At 27.7% G+C, this 17,672-nt stretch overlaps 7 protein-coding genes across 11 annotated transcripts; 4 read left to right on the forward strand and 3 right to left on the reverse strand.

The window, feature by feature from the left end:
* The first annotated feature begins 182 nt into the window (after positions 1-182).
* Red (LysM peptidoglycan-binding domain-containing protein red) lies at positions 183-3,162 on the forward strand. Of its 3 annotated transcripts, none has more exons than XR_013101921.1 (5): positions 183-730; positions 830-970; positions 1,042-1,169; positions 1,241-1,624; positions 1,730-3,161. XR_013101921.1 is itself a non-coding variant. In XM_076896306.1 (5 exons), exons 2-5 carry the CDS (start codon positions 554-556, stop codon positions 1,473-1,475), a joined length of 681 nt encoding a protein of 226 aa, XP_076752421.1. In that variant the 5' UTR covers positions 188-340; positions 442-553; the 3' UTR covers positions 1,476-3,162. The 3 variants fall into 3 exon arrangements, 2 of the variants coding, with proteins under 2 accessions (XP_076752420.1, XP_076752421.1); XM_076896306.1 differs by having other exon boundaries at positions 188-340; positions 442-730; positions 1,241-3,162; XM_076896305.1 differs by having other exon boundaries at positions 1,241-3,162.
* A 147-nt stretch (positions 3,163-3,309) lies between these two features.
* Positions 3,310-4,216, reverse strand: LOC143424889 (E3 ubiquitin-protein ligase RNF180-like). Its single transcript, XM_076897249.1, has 5 exons — positions 4,166-4,216; positions 3,967-4,032; positions 3,720-3,908; positions 3,407-3,538; positions 3,310-3,330 (listed from the first exon to the last, which is right to left on the reverse strand). Exons 1-5 carry the CDS (start codon positions 4,214-4,216, stop codon positions 3,310-3,312), a joined length of 459 nt encoding a protein of 152 aa, XP_076753364.1.
* On the reverse strand, positions 3,587-5,272 carry Bet3 (blocked early in transport 3). Its single transcript, XM_076896307.1, has 3 exons — positions 5,178-5,272; positions 4,432-4,949; positions 3,587-3,908 (listed from the first exon to the last, which is right to left on the reverse strand). Exons 1-2 carry the CDS (start codon positions 5,214-5,216, stop codon positions 4,452-4,454), a joined length of 537 nt encoding a protein of 178 aa, XP_076752422.1. The 5' UTR covers positions 5,217-5,272; the 3' UTR covers positions 3,587-3,908; positions 4,432-4,451.
* Positions 5,273-5,499: 227 nt separating this feature from the next.
* Positions 5,500-7,339, reverse strand: Pdss2 (Decaprenyl diphosphate synthase subunit 2). Its single transcript, XM_076896527.1, has 5 exons — positions 6,808-7,339; positions 6,620-6,748; positions 6,350-6,551; positions 5,859-6,281; positions 5,500-5,773 (listed from the first exon to the last, which is right to left on the reverse strand). Exons 1-5 carry the CDS (start codon positions 7,143-7,145, stop codon positions 5,618-5,620), a joined length of 1,248 nt encoding a protein of 415 aa, XP_076752642.1. The 5' UTR covers positions 7,146-7,339; the 3' UTR covers positions 5,500-5,617.
* A 697-nt stretch (positions 7,340-8,036) lies between these two features.
* On the forward strand, positions 8,037-13,621 carry LOC143424949 (iron-sulfur clusters transporter ABCB7, mitochondrial-like). 3 transcript variants are annotated; one of them, XM_076897358.1, is made up of 12 exons: positions 8,037-8,256; positions 10,124-10,375; positions 10,434-10,641; positions 10,751-10,917; positions 10,998-11,276; positions 11,354-11,528; positions 11,600-11,757; positions 11,841-12,004; positions 12,075-12,204; positions 12,274-12,549; positions 12,616-12,890; positions 13,494-13,621. In XM_076897358.1, exons 1-11 carry the CDS (start codon positions 8,128-8,130, stop codon positions 12,865-12,867), a joined length of 2,190 nt encoding a protein of 729 aa, XP_076753473.1. In that variant the 5' UTR covers positions 8,037-8,127; the 3' UTR covers positions 12,868-12,890; positions 13,494-13,621. The 3 variants fall into 3 exon arrangements, with proteins under 3 accessions (XP_076753473.1, XP_076753474.1, XP_076753471.1); XM_076897359.1 differs by lacking the exon at positions 13,494-13,621 and adding an exon at positions 12,990-13,257; XM_076897356.1 differs by lacking the exon at positions 13,494-13,621 and having other exon boundaries at positions 12,616-13,255.
* Positions 8,367-9,992, forward strand: LOC143424950 (SET domain-containing protein 4-like). Its single transcript, XM_076897360.1, has one exon. The coding sequence runs from the start codon at positions 8,564-8,566 to the stop codon at positions 9,872-9,874; it is 1,311 nt and encodes a 436-aa protein (XP_076753475.1). The 5' UTR covers positions 8,367-8,563; the 3' UTR covers positions 9,875-9,992.
* LOC143424890 (uncharacterized) lies at positions 13,517-17,262 on the forward strand. Its single transcript, XM_076897250.1, is given in 9 exon segments — positions 13,517-13,719; positions 14,023-14,132; positions 14,410-14,561; positions 14,675-14,893; positions 14,973-15,092; positions 15,166-15,401; positions 15,467-15,539; positions 15,631-16,061; positions 16,155-17,262. Coding segments are annotated over 9 exon segments (2,511 nt in total). The 5' UTR covers positions 13,517-13,657.
* The last annotated feature ends 410 nt before the right edge of the window (positions 17,263-17,672 follow it).

Below are 17,672 nucleotides of genomic sequence, written 5' to 3' on the forward strand. Positions count from 1 at the left end.
ATAGTGAATGTGATTTGTGTGTACATATAACGCCCTTTGACTGTCCAATCAAAACGAGAGAAACTCTATCATTCAGGTTAAAGAATATCTATAAATTATTATCACGTTGATCAGCTGTGCAGTACCTACTGTAACTACAACGAGCTATCCGTCAGGAATGGAAAATTAAAAATTAACAATTACTAGAAAAAAAAAGAAAGAATATGTATATCAAAGTAAAATGTGTTTCTCAATGATTTTATAATCTATTTATTACTTATATTTTGAAAGATGTTGTAGTTCGTTAGTCAAATTAATGCTCGCACCCTATTAATAGTAATAATCTGTGCACGTTGGTAAAGTATGTGAAACATTTTTTGATATAAAAGAGTTATCAATATTTATCGATGCTAGTGAGACGTTTATAAAATGCGAACTGAATCCTATTAAATGTTCGCATAGGTTATGCGATTATGTTGGTTAAAATGTATCCAAATTTCTTGTCTATAAATGTTAAAGGATAGAATGTTTGCTGCGCTTTTTATAAGCGTCAATATTATTTAAAAGTTTAAGAATGGAACGAAATGGTGCGAGAGAAATGGAAGAACGAATGTGCATAAGAGACAGTGGGAAGGCATTAAAAAAATATGGTAGTACAGCCAAGCATATTATACGGAACGAAAATTTATTGAAGTATACTGTATCAACAACTGATACCCTTCAAGGAATTGCTCTAAAATATGGAGTTACAGTATGGATCTTTTGCTTTATTTTATCATTTTGTAACTTGATAAAAAGTGATACCAAGTAGATAGTATGCGTCATGATTTTTATTTTTTATTTTTTATAGACTGAACAAATAAGAAGAGTTAATAGATTATGGGCTTCTGATAGTTTATTTTTACGGGAATATTTACTTATTCCCGTTAATACAGAGAACCCATTGTCATTGGACAATGCTGAAGAAACTGAACACAATATAGTTCAAAGCGTAAATATTCTCCTACACGAATAGTAAATCTGATTTACTTGATTTCATAGAAACTCAAAATACGTTTTCAGGTTTCTAGTCCATCTTCGATAGCATCATCTATAGATGATGATAGTTCAGTCAATGACTTTTTAGCTAAAATGGATTCCTCTATAGCGAATGCTAAAAAGGAAGTTAAACGTACTCAGGGGAACAGTGAGTAAGTTATTTTATAAGTAATGAATATAAAAAAATATTCTACACCAAATTTATTAACAAATTATGCTTCAGATTTTGCACTGAGGACAATGATATCTTTGTACAGCCACGTAGAACAACTAAATTACGTAATTCACTTCCTGTAACTTCAAATACCCATACAATACCACCTTCAGAATCATTAAGACCATCATCTTCTAGTGATTTGCATAATTTTCCAACTGCTGTAGTTATGACTCAAGGCAGAAAAGTGAAAACATCATTACAAAGACTTCAACAACAGCAAGATGAGATATTCCAGTTGTAGCAATTAAATACTATTGGTCTGTAATATATTTAAAATTGACAATGTGTCATTAACGAGCTTGTGAACACAAGATATATCGAATACCAAATAATGTATTGGAAAGAATAGATGACTATTTCATACTTGGAATTGGTTGATCCAATATTAATGTAAGTTTTGTTCATTTTTTCTCACAAAGTTTCTTATGATACTTTAATCGTATATTAATTGGAAATACTTGTAAAAGATAATGCTGACCATTTCTATTATTGTAGTCTGAGTACTATCAACAATGGATCAACTAACTTTCATATATTGTCCAAGCATACTTTTAAAATAGTTCAAACAATATTTCTTATTGAACCATATGTGCCTTTAATCCAAGTCGATTGTGTGTTAATTCTATGATTCTTATAAAACTTCTTATTACGTATGAAATTATTAAGTTTGCATGTGTTTTATAAGTGAAATTTCTTTAATTTTATTGCATATAGTTATTTTGTACTATCATTTGTATTATCAGATTTGTTGTGTTTCTGTTGAACATAGAATTTAACTCAATTAAGTTTCCTTGGTGGCCTCAATATTATATTAAATAAGTAATTCATAAAAATTATAATTCAAATTGTTAATATAATTTAACATTAATATTCTATAGTACAAGTCTCCTTAAATCATTCTCTTGTCTTCCTTAGAATACTCAATATTATTTTATTACATAATTTATTCTGCTTCTAAAAAATATGAAAATGCCAAAATATAGGCAGCTTGGATAAAGAACTACTCGTTTATGTAGAAAAATTGTTCAGTTATTTCAATTATTCGAGATAGCCTTCAACAAAAAATAACACAAAATATTAAAATTAATGTTGGTGCTCAATTTTTAGTTACAACTGTATAATAAATGATTTTACAATCTGATATTCACATTTTCTATCATAAAATTGAATAGTATCAAGTATACTATTGTCCGAGAATCATTTGTACATATAATATGCACAAAAATGACATTAATATAAATAAATAAACTATCTAGACGATTACTTTTCTTTGAATTTAAAAAGTAAGTTTTTGTTCTCCTAAAATTATAACTAAATTTTAAAAAGAGTTGTTTATATTGGTGATATAAAAATGATTATTCCATTTATAAAAGTTAGTACGTATTAAATTTACATTAATTACATAAATATAGATTATTTGTAATTATTTTTGGAGTTATATAAACTTATTGTTGATGCAATTAATAAAGATTTTATGGAAGAAAAGACAGTATCTGTTAATATTGTCTATAATTAATGTTTTGTTTAGTGTTATATAAATATTTGTAATATTATTCATCGATATTCTGTTTTACTGTTGTTATGTTATCTGTATATACCACATGCAACAACACTTATGTATTATGTAAGACCAGATGTAGCAAAAGAGTTGAAGAAATAAGTTCAATGAACAAGCGATACATTTATTTTAAAGTGGCATAATACATATATAAGAACAATAAATTTTACAGTTTATATTAAACACAATATTGTACGGTCTAACTTATTTTTTCACTTTGTTATGAATTTCATAACAATAAATTTTAATCATTTTTAATGCTATGCATTAGTAATTAATTGTAAATACTTTAAGTGAGAAATATTTAATGTATACAATATATAATTAATCACTTGTAATGTAGCATAGAATAGTAATTGTTCTGTATATAAAATGTACACAGTTAGTATTTATACTAAGTGCATGTGTAAACATGATGAAAAGTATTCAACTGTTATGTATAAATGTAAAATAAACATTATCTGTTGATAGAATAATTTACATCTAAATATAAAATGAAGAATATTTCAAACATTCATTATTGAACAATAAACTTATACTATACATATTCAAAATTAATAAATAATAATATACAAAATATGTTATATGTATTTAAAATCAAATGATACATCTACTTTGCTATTAGTTATCTTAATTGGGGGTGTTATAAATTTGTTGCAGTTACATTTTAATTCATTTACAAAGTTAAATGAACCTATTCGATTATTACAGTGTGGGCAATGAAGTCTACCCTTTGTCCAGGATTCCTGTAAAAAATGTACATTGTCTTATGTAGGTTTTAGATAAGAGCTCTATTATTTATGTAAATTGTTTTGATTGATGTAATATTTATTTTTCATACAGTATTAAATATATTATTTTTAAATACTTATAATTACATATGATAATATTTAATCATTAATAACATAGTTCTAAAACAAACATTACTTGATTTATAGCATGTTCCACCCATTTAGGTAATTTATCAACTGACAAGTACGAACAAGATTCAGGATCATTCGTATCACATCCTACATCTGTAGGAATGTTTTTAACTTCGCTGTGAGAAGTCAGTAATGGAATGCATTTAATATCGAAGAGACTTTTCCTGCAATGTTTACACTTCACGTCCATCACCTATAAAAATGATTACAAATAATAAATTTTAAACGTATTTGGCGATTCTCTCGTCAACATTCGATTTGATTGAGCTTAGTTTAATAACTTTAGAGGTTATAAAGATATTAAAGTAAATTTTCTCCTATATGGAGATTAGAATAAATATCTATGTTTACACATATTAAATGAAACAGAATTACATACTAAAAATCAACATATGTACACGAAATTTAAAAATATGATAAAAATATTTATGTACTTTTATGAAATATTACAAAGAACAGATATAATAACACCTCTAGCTTGTAATCTATACATGCATTCATTTATGGCCCAAGTACAAGATTCTATATAATATTTTTCCTCCTCTTCCTTTTCTGTTATTTTTATTTATATAAAAAGTATGAATATAAATATATTATTATTATTGTAATCAAAATTTGCAGGCATTAAATAAATAAATAAAAACATTAAAGACTAGGAAACTCAAATAATAAAATATATTTACAAGAAATGTAGTATATCACTTTTGTATGTATACCTTCAGTAACAAAATGTTGTTTAATCTTCACCAGCTGGAATAGCATCTTCTAATCTTTTAATAAATTTCACACGTAACTCAGTCACATTATCGTTTTTGAGTTGGTCTTGTACGAACCAACAAGCAATCTCCATCTGTACCATTTCACAAGCTCCCCTCAATATTCCAATTAATATATTACAATATTTTAAATTTAAGCAGTGGTCTGGTAATTCAACAAATTCTGTCAATGGATTCGCTTCAAAAGACAATGAAAATTCATCACCAGCGGCACTCCAGTTTGTGATTGTTGGTGTTATTCCCAAAAATATCTTAAAACCAGTTTGTATTTTCTCAGCTGTATCTCGAAAATCGTAACATCGTCCGGAGCCAGTACGAGCTAAAAAATCTTCTATTAAACGAATTCCCATGTTATAGCCCATTCTTTCCAGTTGTTTATTCACATCTTCCACATTTTCATAATCCTTTAACAATTGAGCTACTAAAGCTCCATATGTCAATGTAAACAATTCAGAATTCTGCAATTTATTTATAAATCATATACAAACTTGCGATACATATTATTGATAGATATCATTGATAGATAAAATTAATTTATAATATAAATATCAAACATTAACCCTAACCTCACTTAGAGTTTTACACATATCTTTTTTAACAACTATCTGATAGAGTAATAAAATTTAATCAAATAAACGATTTAAATGATTACAAAATTAATAATCTCGTAATAATCATATACTTACAACTTTTTTTGAATCGAGTTTCGTGCCTGCTCGTGACATGTTTAGGTACACGGGTATACTTCACTCGTTTCTGACGAATCACGCCGTTATAGTCGTCTAATGAATTTAATATCATTTGAAAAAATGAAATCGAATAGCCAAAAGAGTAGGAAATTTGAATTAAAGAAAAAAGCAAATAATATGATTGTTTAAATACTGTTTATTACAAAATGTATCAATCTTGTTATATTCCTCATATGTATTTGTAAATGAATACAATTCTTTACTATAATTATATACATTTCATATAAATGTAACATGTCTGTATATATATATATATATATATATATATATATATATATATATATATGTTCAAGTCAAAAACTTAATGTAGGACGGAGTCCTTAACTGATCTTTGGGCAATTGTATAAAACATATTAAATTTTAATTGAATTTGTCAGTCAGAAATCTCCCATAGCCGCTATGATATTACATAATGCTGTCCTCGCATCACTTTTTTCAAATACACTTAAAACTTCCATTGCCCTTTGAGAATGCCTTTTTTGTAACTGTTTTGTCAATTCTACACCAGGTCCCATCATAACAATTTTGTAAACCTGCATAATAAAAATTTAGAACTCTTTATCTCCTAAATGGAAAGTAAATTACACTAATATTTACATGTATATTCAATATGCTTACTTTAGCATAATCTACATCGTTTACAGATTCCAAACCTTTATCGATTTCTGTCAAAATCGATGGGTCATGTTCAATGTGAAACATAATTGGTGCAGAACACAAATTAAATGTAACATCTTGATCCTTTGTAATAAATGGACCTAAATCCAGGCAAGCTTGCCAAGCTAATGCTAAGTGTTTCCCAAAATTGTAACCCTGCTCTTGTATCTCATCACTGTGCCCTGCTAGTTTTAATGTACCTTTACAAGATTTTCCTAGTAAAGCACCAGCACTTAAGACATTTCTAAGAGTCCATTCTTTTACCGCATAATCTGTACGATCCTCTGGTGGTATAGAAGGCAGAGGATTATTTTGGTTATCCCTGCGTCCTACAAATTCTGCTTCTGCTAAATCTCTTACTGCACTTGACATTAATTCTACAATCTAGATACATTTTGATTAATATGATGTAGTAGGACACTAAAAAGATGGTACTTAATTCTTGTACATACATCTTGATTACGAAGATTAGCTAATTCAGCACAAGAATTGGCTAACAAATAATCTCCGCTTAATAATGCAATTTTATTGCCAAAATTCATATCATTTAATTCTGATGTTTCTAAATAAACACCAGGTTCTATATTCACTAATCCTTTATGGACAAGGTGACTAGTACGTATCATTTCGGTTACTTCTGCTAAAGCTCGTTGACTAAATAACAGTTCATTTAAAACATTTTCTTTTGCATATTATGTAACGATAACTAGAACTTATAATACCTGTGAAGTACACCCGCAGCTTTATCTTCTTCGATGTCATCTACATTTAAGTGTCCAGCAGCTTTCGAAATTAACAATACGATAAGACCCCAAGCTTGCATATTATTACGTCCATTGTAAATAACACTTCTACAAGTACAAACAATATTATTAGGAATTTCATAAAAGTGTGTTACTAAAGTACTTACTTGGCTGTTTTTAATAAAGGATGATTAGATCCTACTAATTTCCTTAGATGCAAAGCTACATTCGCTATTTCATCGCTTAGGAGCCATCGCAAGCTTAAAAATGATGTTGGATAACCAACAATTTTCTCTGCCTCTGAGACGGCTCTGTTCCAATCTGGTTTCTGATTCCCTGTAAGCTTTGTCTCAACTTTGTTGAACTGATTCAAGTAGAATCTATTTTGCATAGAAGTATGCATGGCCCTTTGTCTCTCACAGTACACATTATGATCATTGCATGAGATTGTCCTGATTATATTTCCGTTTTTCAACAAATTAATTATAACTCTGTTCGCAGACATTTTTCCACTGTGTACACCCAAGGAATTCGTTTTCGCTCAACACTAACATTGGCCACACATTCAACAGGTACAACGCACATGATTAACGTTTCAAGCTTTCACTTTTGACCTTATTCTTGAATGACACCATGTGATTTAGCTGCTGGTAAAAAGTAGTCCTTAATCTTTTATCGTAAAAAATCACTAAGAAAATATATGTATATACTGTGTATTCATACGTACTTTCATACATAATTTTATTCATTTAAATGGTAATGCAAGCGAACTTTTTATTGTACAAAAGAAGTAACACTTTAACAAGTTGAAGAATGTATATAGTGATGAAAATTATGTAGGAAATAGGGCAGTCTCATTTTTATGAAACTAAAGCTTGTACACAATTATGTTTCCTGAATTTCTTTTCTGTTATAGAGAATTACACAAAAATACAAATAAACATATAAAAATACGTAAACGAAATCACGTGTGGATTTTTACGAACGTAACATAATAGTAGAGTATGGAGATGAAGGAGGATTTTTTTAATTCTGAAATTGAATTTTGAAGATCAATATAATTATTAATAAGCATTGAATATTTTTATAATGATTAAAAATGTATAATATCGGTAAATATCTCTCTCTGTCTCCCTTTTTCTCTCCCTCTTCCTTTCTCTTACCAATTTCAATGTTTTCAAAATCAGATTGAATATAATTTCTAAAAAAAAAAACATCATTTTAGATCGTGCAGAGTATATTGAAAACTTTATCCTTTTGAACAGCCGGTATTTCAATTTAAGTGGCACAAATTCCAATAACATAATAGGTTGATTATGATATTATCAAAAAGTACTCCCTCTAGTGCAATAAATATCATACCTATTGCACTTGTGAGTGTGTTCTGTATGTGCAGGTTATCAGACCTGTTTCTTAGTATGATCTAATAACCTAATTAGTAAACTTCATTTTTATATCTTCATCCGTGTATAAAAATTTCTGACATAATGTTGAGTATTGCCATATGCCACCGTTTATTACGGTTTGAAAATAATGGAAAAAAGTTTTGGTCCAAATCATTTACAATATGTTCAATTAAACCACTTAAACCAACATATTCGGCCACTGGAATTAGGGTAACATTTCCAACTTTTACATTATTTTTCTTAAAATACAGTAATTCTGAATCAAAGCCCTGCGATAGCGTTCCTTTGAAGCGTTAGCTATTTGCTCATTTTTGTCAACCCTATGACTATTTTAACAGGTGTTTATCTTATCAAAATAATTTATAACAAAGATTTAACGTGTAATATTCACAGTATATGTTCAGTAATTAATAATAAGAAAATAATACAGTAACAAGTTATTTCATTGCAAATAGTTGCATAGGTATTATATTTCAAAGTATTTCTTTATTGCTTCTGCAGATATAACATTTACATAATGGGTAGAACTTCAAGAAAACGTCGTCAAAAGAAGAAACTAAGTGTTACAGAGATAGCAGAAAATGAAGAAGACAGTCTGATGCGTCTTAAATCTTGGTTGTTAAAAAAAAACTGTTCATCAGTTATTAACTTACTTCCATTTAATTTTCATGTTACTGGTAGAGGATTAAAAACGTTGAACAGTATTGAACCCAATGACATATTGATTAAACTGCCTTATGAAATATTAATAACAACATTTACATTGTCTCAAAGTGACATAAATATTTTATTTTCAAAAACTGAACATTATAGTGCTCAATGTTTACTATCGGTATTTGTTTTATATGAATCACATTTAGGAAATGATTCAAAATGGTACAATTACATCAGTAGTCTTCCAAAGTATCTAACAAATCCAGATTTTTGTACAGAAAAAGAAAAGAATCTATTGCCAGCATTTGTTAGAGATTATATGTTTGAATTTCATAAAGTGCAGAATGATTTTCAGTCGTTAATTAGATCTGTAAATAATTTAAGTTTACATGGAAAAGATTATTGTCCGCATTGTAACTTACACTTGAAGAAAATAATTACATTTGAAAAATACAAATGGGCATACTATATTGTTAATACAAGAGCTGTGTACATAGATGCAATCCAAGTTGAGAAGAGTCAGAATATTCCTATCAACATAAAACATCAGAATAATTTAGCATTAGCTCCATTCTTAGATCTGTTTAATCATAGTATCTATAGCTCTACACGTGCAGCTGTGGTTACTCTTGAAAATGGAAATAAATTTTACCAAATTACTACACTAAATTCATTCAAATCAGGATCACAAGTTTTTATCAACTATGGTGCGCATAACAGTCTTAAACTATATGTCCATTATGGCTTTTTTATACTTAACAATCCATTGGATGAAATTTATTTTGATATCTCTGATATCAAAATTTGCTTTAATGTTCCAACATTTAAGTTAGATTTTATTATTTCTAATAATTTACAGAAAAGCATGGCATTTACAAGAGATGGCTTAAGTTATACTGCAATCTCTACATTGTTTGTAATAAAAACAAATTTACGAAAAGATCGCTGGAGTGCAAAAATATATGGAAATTCTTTTACGTTAGAAGATATGGCAAATGTATACTATTTAGCAAAACAAATTTTAAATTCAAAAAGAGTTGAACTGATCAATCATTTAACAGAAATGAAAAGTTTTAACCATTGCACACAAAGTTTTTCAATTGCGATAAATCTCGTAGAAGAATATATTACAATATTAGATGAATCATATAACAATTTTAATAAATCTCATTGATTATAATATACTGTAGAATTTTATTTTAAATGTAACACCAGAAAAATAACAATTTCTACTATATATAGGAAAATGTGGTTTATAAATAATTTATAACTTTATATTTTAATAAAATTATTATTCACTAAATTTTGTTTAATTTTCCAATACTCAAAATAACATTTTCTTTCTTCTTTCATAAAGTCTATGATCAACTTGTATAACAAAATATATAAATACTGACTTATAGTTTGTTAATTATTTTTGTAGTGTTGCAGTGGAAATGTGATTGATCGTGCACAAAAGAAACAGAGTGTCCTACAGTCAAAGTCTATTGTACCTCCGGTTAAATTTCCATTGGTAATATCAGGATTTACCGGTGGAAAATCTGGTCAACAGAAAAGGGATTGTTTTCATCCTGGCGTATCTAGTTTAAGTGCTGAGAGTATCGATTTACAAGAAGGAAAATCAGTTACATCTCTAAATATGATCAAAGCAATGCTTAGATACATATGGCCAGAGGTAAGTTACCTTAAATAATTAATTAATACCAGAATGATATATAATGTTATATTCACAGGATGATTCAGAGATCCGGAAAAGAGTTAAAATAGCTCTCAGTTTACTAATTGGTGCAAAAGTTTTAAATGTTGCTGTTCCTTTTATTTTTAAATATGCAGTAGACACTCTTAATTCTCAACACGCAGTAACAACTGGCAATGCACTTTTAAATATGGAAACTGCACCAGAAACAGTTGCAACTGTAGCAACATCATTACTTATTGGATGTATGTATATTACATAGAGTATTATTGTAGAGATAACGCGATAAATTTTACAAATTATTTTTTAAATCTAGATGTCTTCTATTAATATTATTATTATGCTCTAAAACAGATGGAATAGCACGTGCTGGTGCGGCTGGATTTAGTGAATTACGAAATGCGGTATTTGCAAAAGTTGCGCAACATTCTATTCGAAAAATAGCGAACAATGTATTTTTACACTTGCATAATTTGGATATGGCTTTTCATCTAAGTAGACAAACTGGAGCATTGTCTAAAGTATAACTATCTTATCTTAATATTCTTTTTGTATTCCTATTATATATCTTAAATTATTGTTCATTCATCAATTTTTTTAGACAATAGATAGGGGAAGCCGTGGTATCAATTTTGTATTGAATGCTATGGTATTTAATGTTATACCCACTGTTTTTGAATTATCATTAGTCAGTACAGTACTATATTTAAAATGTGGTGCAGAATACGCAAGTATTGCTCTTGGATGTGTAGGAATTTATGCTTTATTTACACTAGTTGTTACCCAATGGCGAACGAAATTTCGAATGTACATGAATCAAGCAGAAAACGAAGCAAGTAGCAAAGCAATAGATTCACTTATCAATTATGAAACAGTAAAGGTATATTTAAAATTTATCTATTCTAATAACAATAACTATAATTTCAACAATTTTTTATTATATATCTTTTATATTAGTACTTCAATAATGAAAGATTTGAGGCTGAAAGATATGATGCATCCTTGAAAAAATATGAAATTGCATCACTCAAGACAAGTACAAGTTTAGCGATGCTAAATTTTGGACAAAACGCTATATTTAGCGCAGCTCTTAGTTTAATAATGGTATTAGCATCTAATAATATTATGGATGGTAATTTTTTACGATTAAAATGTATATAATGCAAAAGTGAAAATATTTATTCTTAAATTAAATGTATGCAGGTACCATGACAGTAGGAGACTTAGTGATGGTTAATGGACTATTATTTCAATTGTCAGTTCCATTAGGATTTTTGGGCTCAGTTTATCGTGAAGTCAGACAAGCTTTAATCGACATGCAAACTATGTTTACTTTAATGACAATGGACACAAATATTAAGGTATCTATGTATTTCCAATTTTAAAAATCGTTAATAACTTGTTAATATGTAGATGATTAACAAATTTTATGATGTAATTTCAGTCTAAAGAGCATGCTCCAAAATATAATATAAGCCCGACAAATTCAGACATTGAATTTAAAAATGTTAGCTTCCAATATGTCGAAGGAAAACCTATTTTTAAAGATATTAGTTTTAACATTTCAAGTGGTAAAAAAATTGCAATTGTTGGAGGATCTGGCTGTGGGTAAGTTTTGAATAAAACATGTGAAATTTACTTTACTTATGTGTATTAATGGTAAATCTGTTGTTTTTAGGAAAACAACATTAGTAAGATTATTGTATCGCTTTTTTGAACCACAATCTGGAGCTGTTTATGTAAATGGACACAATATTCAAGATATTGATTTAGATACCTTAAGAAAGTCAATAGCAATTGTTCCTCAGGTATTTAAATGAAAAAAAAAGATTTAATAATAAATATATATGCAATACCAAATTATCAAATAATTTTAGGACACCGTTCTCTTCCATGAAAGTATTTTTTATAATCTTCATTATGGAAATTTATGCAAGCCCGAAGAGAGCGTTTTTGAAGCCGCAAAAATGGCAAATTTACATGAGTCAATTCTTAAATGGCCAAAAGGATATGATACACCTGTAGGAGAACGTGGCTTGAAATTAAGTGGAGGTGAAAAACAACGAGTAGCAATTGCTAGAGCGATTTTAAAAAACAGTCCGATATTAATTTTTGACGAAGCCACATCATCTCTAGATTCTATTACAGAATATGTAAGTTTATTTCTATGTACTAAATCGTATTATTATCTACATTTAAGTATGATATAATGTTTGCAGCATATTCTTGAAGCACTACGTAGAGCAACTACTGGCAGAACATCTATTGTTATAGCTCATCGTTTATCTACCGTTATGGACTCGGATGAAATTTTAGTATTAGACAATGGTAGCTTGGTTGAGAGAGGAACACACGATTGTTTACTAGCTATGCCCAATTCTTATTATAGCAAATTGTGGAAGACACAACATATTGGAATGCTCAAATCTGAACAAGACAAAAATAATAATTGTAGAACTTCAGGAGTATAGAACAAAAATTACATAATTCACAGGTAATATTGTCTATACAGTGATGAATTTGAAGTGAACAATTCACATCTTAAATGTGTCAAAAACCTACTTGCCTAAACGACAAATTCTTATTTCAATAGTACTTAATATTTGTCACAATTGTATGATGATACTCTGGATAAAATTCAGAAAACAAAATAATTGGCTCCATATAGTAATCCGAATTAAACGATTTTAATTAAGATTATTCAAAATTAGAAAACAAATTTATATTATATTTTATATTGTACATTACAAGCAACTATATAGCAATGGTAAATTAAACAAGCCATTAAAAATAATTATATCTATATTTACGTGTATATCAATAAATATTTGTAAAATAGTAATACATGTGCAGTGCGCATGTTTATTTATATGTGAATAAATTATATAGCATCAAATGTCTGCCATTAACAATATTGCAATCAAAAACAAATAAAAAAAGTAATTAAATGTTATTCCTTCTTATTGCATTTATATTTAGTACGAAGTCTGAATATATTGCCTACAAATATTTTTAAGCAAACATTTATTTGTCAACTATAAAGATATATTTTGAAGTATTTTCATTTGAACAGATTTCTCTTTTTAAATGTATATAGTTCCAAACATTGATTAGGGAAATGTTGTGCATCTGTTACCTTGGAAACCGGTTAAAAACAACTATGGATGCTGATTAGACTTCAATAAGTTTGGACAATAATACGATAATTTGTCTTTATAAAAAAAGCTATGCTAATTGTAATGTAGAATTTGCAAGTATAAAATGCAAACTGAAGTACCTACATTACCTGTAGTACATTTCGATGCCCACAAAAATCTCAGCAGGTAACGATAGCAGTATTAAATGCTTTGTAAATATTTGGATACATATATGATTTCCAAACATTCAATTTTAAATATACTTTGTTCTCATGTAAGACATATATTTTGAATCTGAATAGTCCTAAATTCATTCAGTGTTTTTATATATATAACTTACGTTTTATATATATAACTTACGTATCAAGTATGATATAATTATATTTCTATTATTCTGTTGTACTTCTGAATTATATTTTAAGATATTCCTAACATAAATAAAACTAATATATTATCATTAATTTTTTAAATCCTATATATAATTTGCAGAAAACAAAATTCTAACTTAGGAAGAACATCAGTGGAAACAAAAACTAATTCACCTAATAAAAATATAGTATATCTTTCATCAAAAAAAAAAAATTTGCATCCTTTACTTGGTTTGTATTAAAATTTCATTAAGAACAAATATGATATTTCATTCTAATATTCTATCATTAAAGACTTCAATTTTTATATTATATCTTATCAAAGATATTTTCTTGATATCTTTAAATTGCAAATATATTTTAAATGTATCTTTCCTTCAATTTAACATAACAAATTTAATACAAACACTACTTTTCCACAGTATAATTATTTATATTTTTAACAAATATACACATATAAATATAAGTACCTAGAATACCTTTCTAATTTTCGACATTTAATGTACAGGACACCTATATCAAAGTAATGTTCGACAGCGTCCTTCTTCGGAACAGTCAAAGCTTAATAAAAATAGCATTGAACAGAGGGTTCTATCTGCAAAAATGCTGCGTATTAAAGAATTGCAAAATCAGTTAGCTGATGCACATTATCGTTTAAATGTAATGGTTTTATGTACTGCACTCTGTAAATTTATGTCTCAAGACAATTCATATATATTTTTATGAGTATGTGTTGATTAAGATGTGCTGAATACAATTATATATTTTTGCAGGAATTAGCAAGTGAAAATAAGTTATTAAAATCATTGCAGAAGAGACAAGATTCTGCATTAAAACGTTATGAAGGAGCAAACGCTGAACTTCCACGGATTATTAATTCGCATCATGAAGAATTGAGAGTACTTCAAATTAAGTATAAAAAGTTAAAAATCTTGCAAAAGGAAACGTGCAATTCATTGAAAGAAAAGGAAAATGAATTTCAGCAGTTACAGGTGAATATTGATATATGTAATATTAACATATAATAATAAATAAAAAAGATATTAAAGATATAAAAGACCTTCTTCTTAGTCACAAAATAAACATTTATTACAACTCAGTAAAGATCGTAATTTGGGAGAAAGGGAAAAGTTGCAATTACAAGTTTCTGATTTAAATCACACAATACAACAGCAACAAGATACTATACAGGTATTCTAGAATTTAACATTTATATATAATTCTTTTGAATTGTATGTTTAAGTGTTTAAGTTCTTCATTTTAGACCTTACATAGAAAACTGAACCTAGAAACTAAAAGTTTGAAACAGCAATTAAATTTCGAAATTTCCAAGAGAAAAGAAGTACAAAAAAATTTAGATGAAACGATACAAAAATTAAGAATGTTAGAAAATTTATTAGATAACAGGGAACGAAAATTATATTACAATGGTCAATTATTATTTCCTGAAAAAAACCAACGTTTGGGTACACAATCACTCACAAATTTAAGAGATATTAGGTATGTCAAAAATATAACATTAAACCAATATAATGAACAGTTTCATATTCAGCAATTTTTTCTAGCTCATCAAATCCATTGAAGTTAAGAACAATTAAGAACAAAAAATGGCAAGCTGATATTCAAAAAAATAGTTTGGTAAAGATCAATTTCACAACATAATTTTATCAATATTTATATCATATTGTATAGAGATAATGTTTTTTCAACACATTTTCACATCTTTCAGCCCATGCTTCACATATCTGATATAAATGATAGAAATACCAAAATAGATGAAAGTTCAGAGCCTCTAAAAACGGAAACAATGTCGAACTTAGACCAAGTACGAAAATATCGCCTTCAAAAATCATCATACAAAGAAGTGTTGGATGGTACAGAACAGAAATCTAAAGAATTGGATTTTAAAATAAATGGAATTTTAGAATCTTCAATGGTTTTAGAAAACATGACACAATTAAACAAAGAGGATGAAAGTGTTCAAGAACATGAAATAAGTGCGGATAAATTTAGGAAAATGTATAAAAATCGAAATAGTCAGAATTTCAATAAAGAGAAAGAAGAGCTTATTTATTCATCCGGTGGTAGTGAGAGTGAAAATGAAAATTTCAAAGACAGTTATACCAATGCAACTAATAACTCTAAGCAATTGCATACAAGGTATGTAAAATTAAATCATTTATTTCTTTGAATCTCAAACTATTTACTATACTTTCTATTATATTAATAACAATTTATGTTGTTGTAATTTAGGTTAATTAACAGTGCAAATTCGAAAGAATCTTCAGACTCAAAAGAATTAATTCCATTTTCCGATTTTAACTATAGAGATAAATTGAAAGTTTTAGTAAGAGAAAGAGCAAATTCTTATGAAAGTGATTCAGAAATAGAATCAGAAGGAAGAACAAAATCAATTAGACATTATTTGATGATGAACCATGAAAATAATGATACATTTAAATTAATTTCATCTGTTTCTGGTAATCAAGATAATCACAACTCGGATAAAGAAGTAGAAAAATTAACATCTCCTTCTGAAAATATATTAAATGGCTCACAAAAACTTTATCAAAATTTAATTAATGAAATGCATATACAATTAAAAAATATTGAGAATGAAAGTGTGTATGCTCAGTACGATGCAGGAACTCTTCAAAAAGAATATAATAACTTGGAAGATTTGGAGAACTATGCATTCGAACAATCTGCATCTGAAACACAAGAATGTAGTGATGTAAATATGAAAAAAGATGAACATAATATATTACGCAAAATTGACAATGAAGGAAAATCAATAGATACTAAACTAGTAGCATTGCACAGAAATGAAATTCCTCTTACCGATTCAGATGAGAAGTCCTTTATTAACGATTTCTCAAATTTTTCAGAAAATTATGACAAAGAAACAACAAATATAACAGAAACAGGAGTAACAAATAAAAATGCACAACTTTCTCTTCCTCTCTCTCTTGAGGGTTATAATTTAGAAACAAAGAATGAGTTAAATAAACAAGAAGCAGGTAAACAATTAGAAAGTATTGATATGGTACCATATAACGTGCAATCTCTTGACAATCATTCACTTCATGATACTGTGTGGACTGATATTAGTATCAAAACAGGAATGAGTAATTATAACAAAGAGAAGTTACTTGCATCTATGAAAGCTATTGACGACAATGAGAACATTGAATTTCTAAACCAAGATTATGCAAAACATAATGTAACTGATAGAAAGCATATAACGGATAACGTATTTGATAATATATCTACTCGTGTGAAGAAGAAACAAGGTGTTATTAAAGATATATTTGATACTAACCTTTAATTAAAAATGGACTCACATATAGTTTGTAGTTAATTAACACTAAAATGTAAATGAACAGAACTTAGCATGTATTATATTCTCTTTATAATACAAATATTATTGTCACATATGTGTATATTTCTATTTTATGAGAAGTTGGAAATTTCTTACTTGTTGTAATAAAAAGTTTAAAAATATATTACTAGATCTTTGTTATATGCATTTTCTGCCTTAATCTTAATCCAATCCTTAGTAAATATACATTTTACACCCAGTAATTTTGTCAATTGTATAGATGTATTAAGCTATTTAAATATATATATATGTATACAGTTTGTGAGTATCAATTGGGCCGGTACAAAGAATTATATTTAACAAACATGAAGAACAATTATTAAATATTAAGAGAGATAAGAAAATAAAGATGTAAGTTTTAGTACGATGTAGTAAGATGTAACTATAGT

Source organism: Xylocopa sonorina, chromosome 6, assembly GCF_050948175.1.
Source record: "Xylocopa sonorina isolate GNS202 chromosome 6, iyXylSono1_principal, whole genome shotgun sequence".
Classification (NCBI taxonomy): Eukaryota; Metazoa; Arthropoda; class Insecta; order Hymenoptera; family Apidae; genus Xylocopa; species Xylocopa sonorina.

Excerpts from the sequence above, each read along its gene's own strand:
- Red (XM_076896305.1), top strand. The coding sequence starts at position 554 with ATGGAACGAAATGGTGCGAGAGAAATGGAAGAACGAATGTGCATAAGA. Across the intron at positions 971-1,041 it reads AACACAATATAGTTCAAAGC|GTTTCTAGTCCATCTTCGAT; the intron begins GTAAATATTCTC and ends ATACGTTTTCAG. Across the intron at positions 1,170-1,240 it reads CGTACTCAGGGGAACAGTGA|ATTTTGCACTGAGGACAATG; the intron begins GTAAGTTATTTT and ends ATTATGCTTCAG.
- Pdss2 (XM_076896527.1), bottom strand. The coding sequence starts at position 7,145 with ATGTCTGCGAACAGAGTTATAATTAATTTGTTGAAAAACGGAAATATA. Across the intron at positions 6,749-6,807 it reads CCTTTATTAAAAACAGCCAA|AAGTGTTATTTACAATGGAC; the intron begins GTAAGTACTTTA and ends TTGTACTTGTAG. Across the intron at positions 6,282-6,349 it reads CTAATCTTCGTAATCAAGAT|ATTGTAGAATTAATGTCAAG; the intron begins GTATGTACAAGA and ends AAATGTATCTAG.
- Bet3 (XM_076896307.1), bottom strand. The coding sequence starts at position 5,216 with ATGTCACGAGCAGGCACGAAACTCGATTCAAAAAAAGTT. Across the intron at positions 4,950-5,177 it reads AACTCGATTCAAAAAAAGTT|AATTCTGAATTGTTTACATT; the intron begins GTAAGTATATGA and ends AATAAATTGCAG.
- LOC143424889 (XM_076897249.1), bottom strand. The coding sequence starts at position 4,216 with ATGAATGCATGTATAGATTACAAGCTAGAGGTGTTATTATATCTGTTC. Across the intron at positions 4,033-4,165 it reads TGTTATTATATCTGTTCTTT|GAGAAAATTTACTTTAATAT; the intron begins GTAATATTTCAT and ends ATCTCCATATAG. Across the intron at positions 3,539-3,719 it reads TGGAACATGCTATAAATCAA|GAATCCTGGACAAAGGGTAG; the intron begins GTAATGTTTGTT and ends CATTTTTTACAG.
- LOC143424950 (XM_076897360.1), top strand. The coding sequence starts at position 8,564 with ATGGGTAGAACTTCAAGAAAACGTCGTCAAAAGAAGAAACTAAGTGTT.
- LOC143424949 (XM_076897358.1), top strand. The coding sequence starts at position 8,128 with ATGTTGAGTATTGCCATATGCCACCGTTTATTACGGTTTGAAAATAAT. Across the intron at positions 10,642-10,750 it reads AACATCATTACTTATTGGAT|ATGGAATAGCACGTGCTGGT; the intron begins GTATGTATATTA and ends GCTCTAAAACAG. Across the intron at positions 11,758-11,840 it reads CAATGGACACAAATATTAAG|TCTAAAGAGCATGCTCCAAA; the intron begins GTATCTATGTAT and ends ATGTAATTTCAG.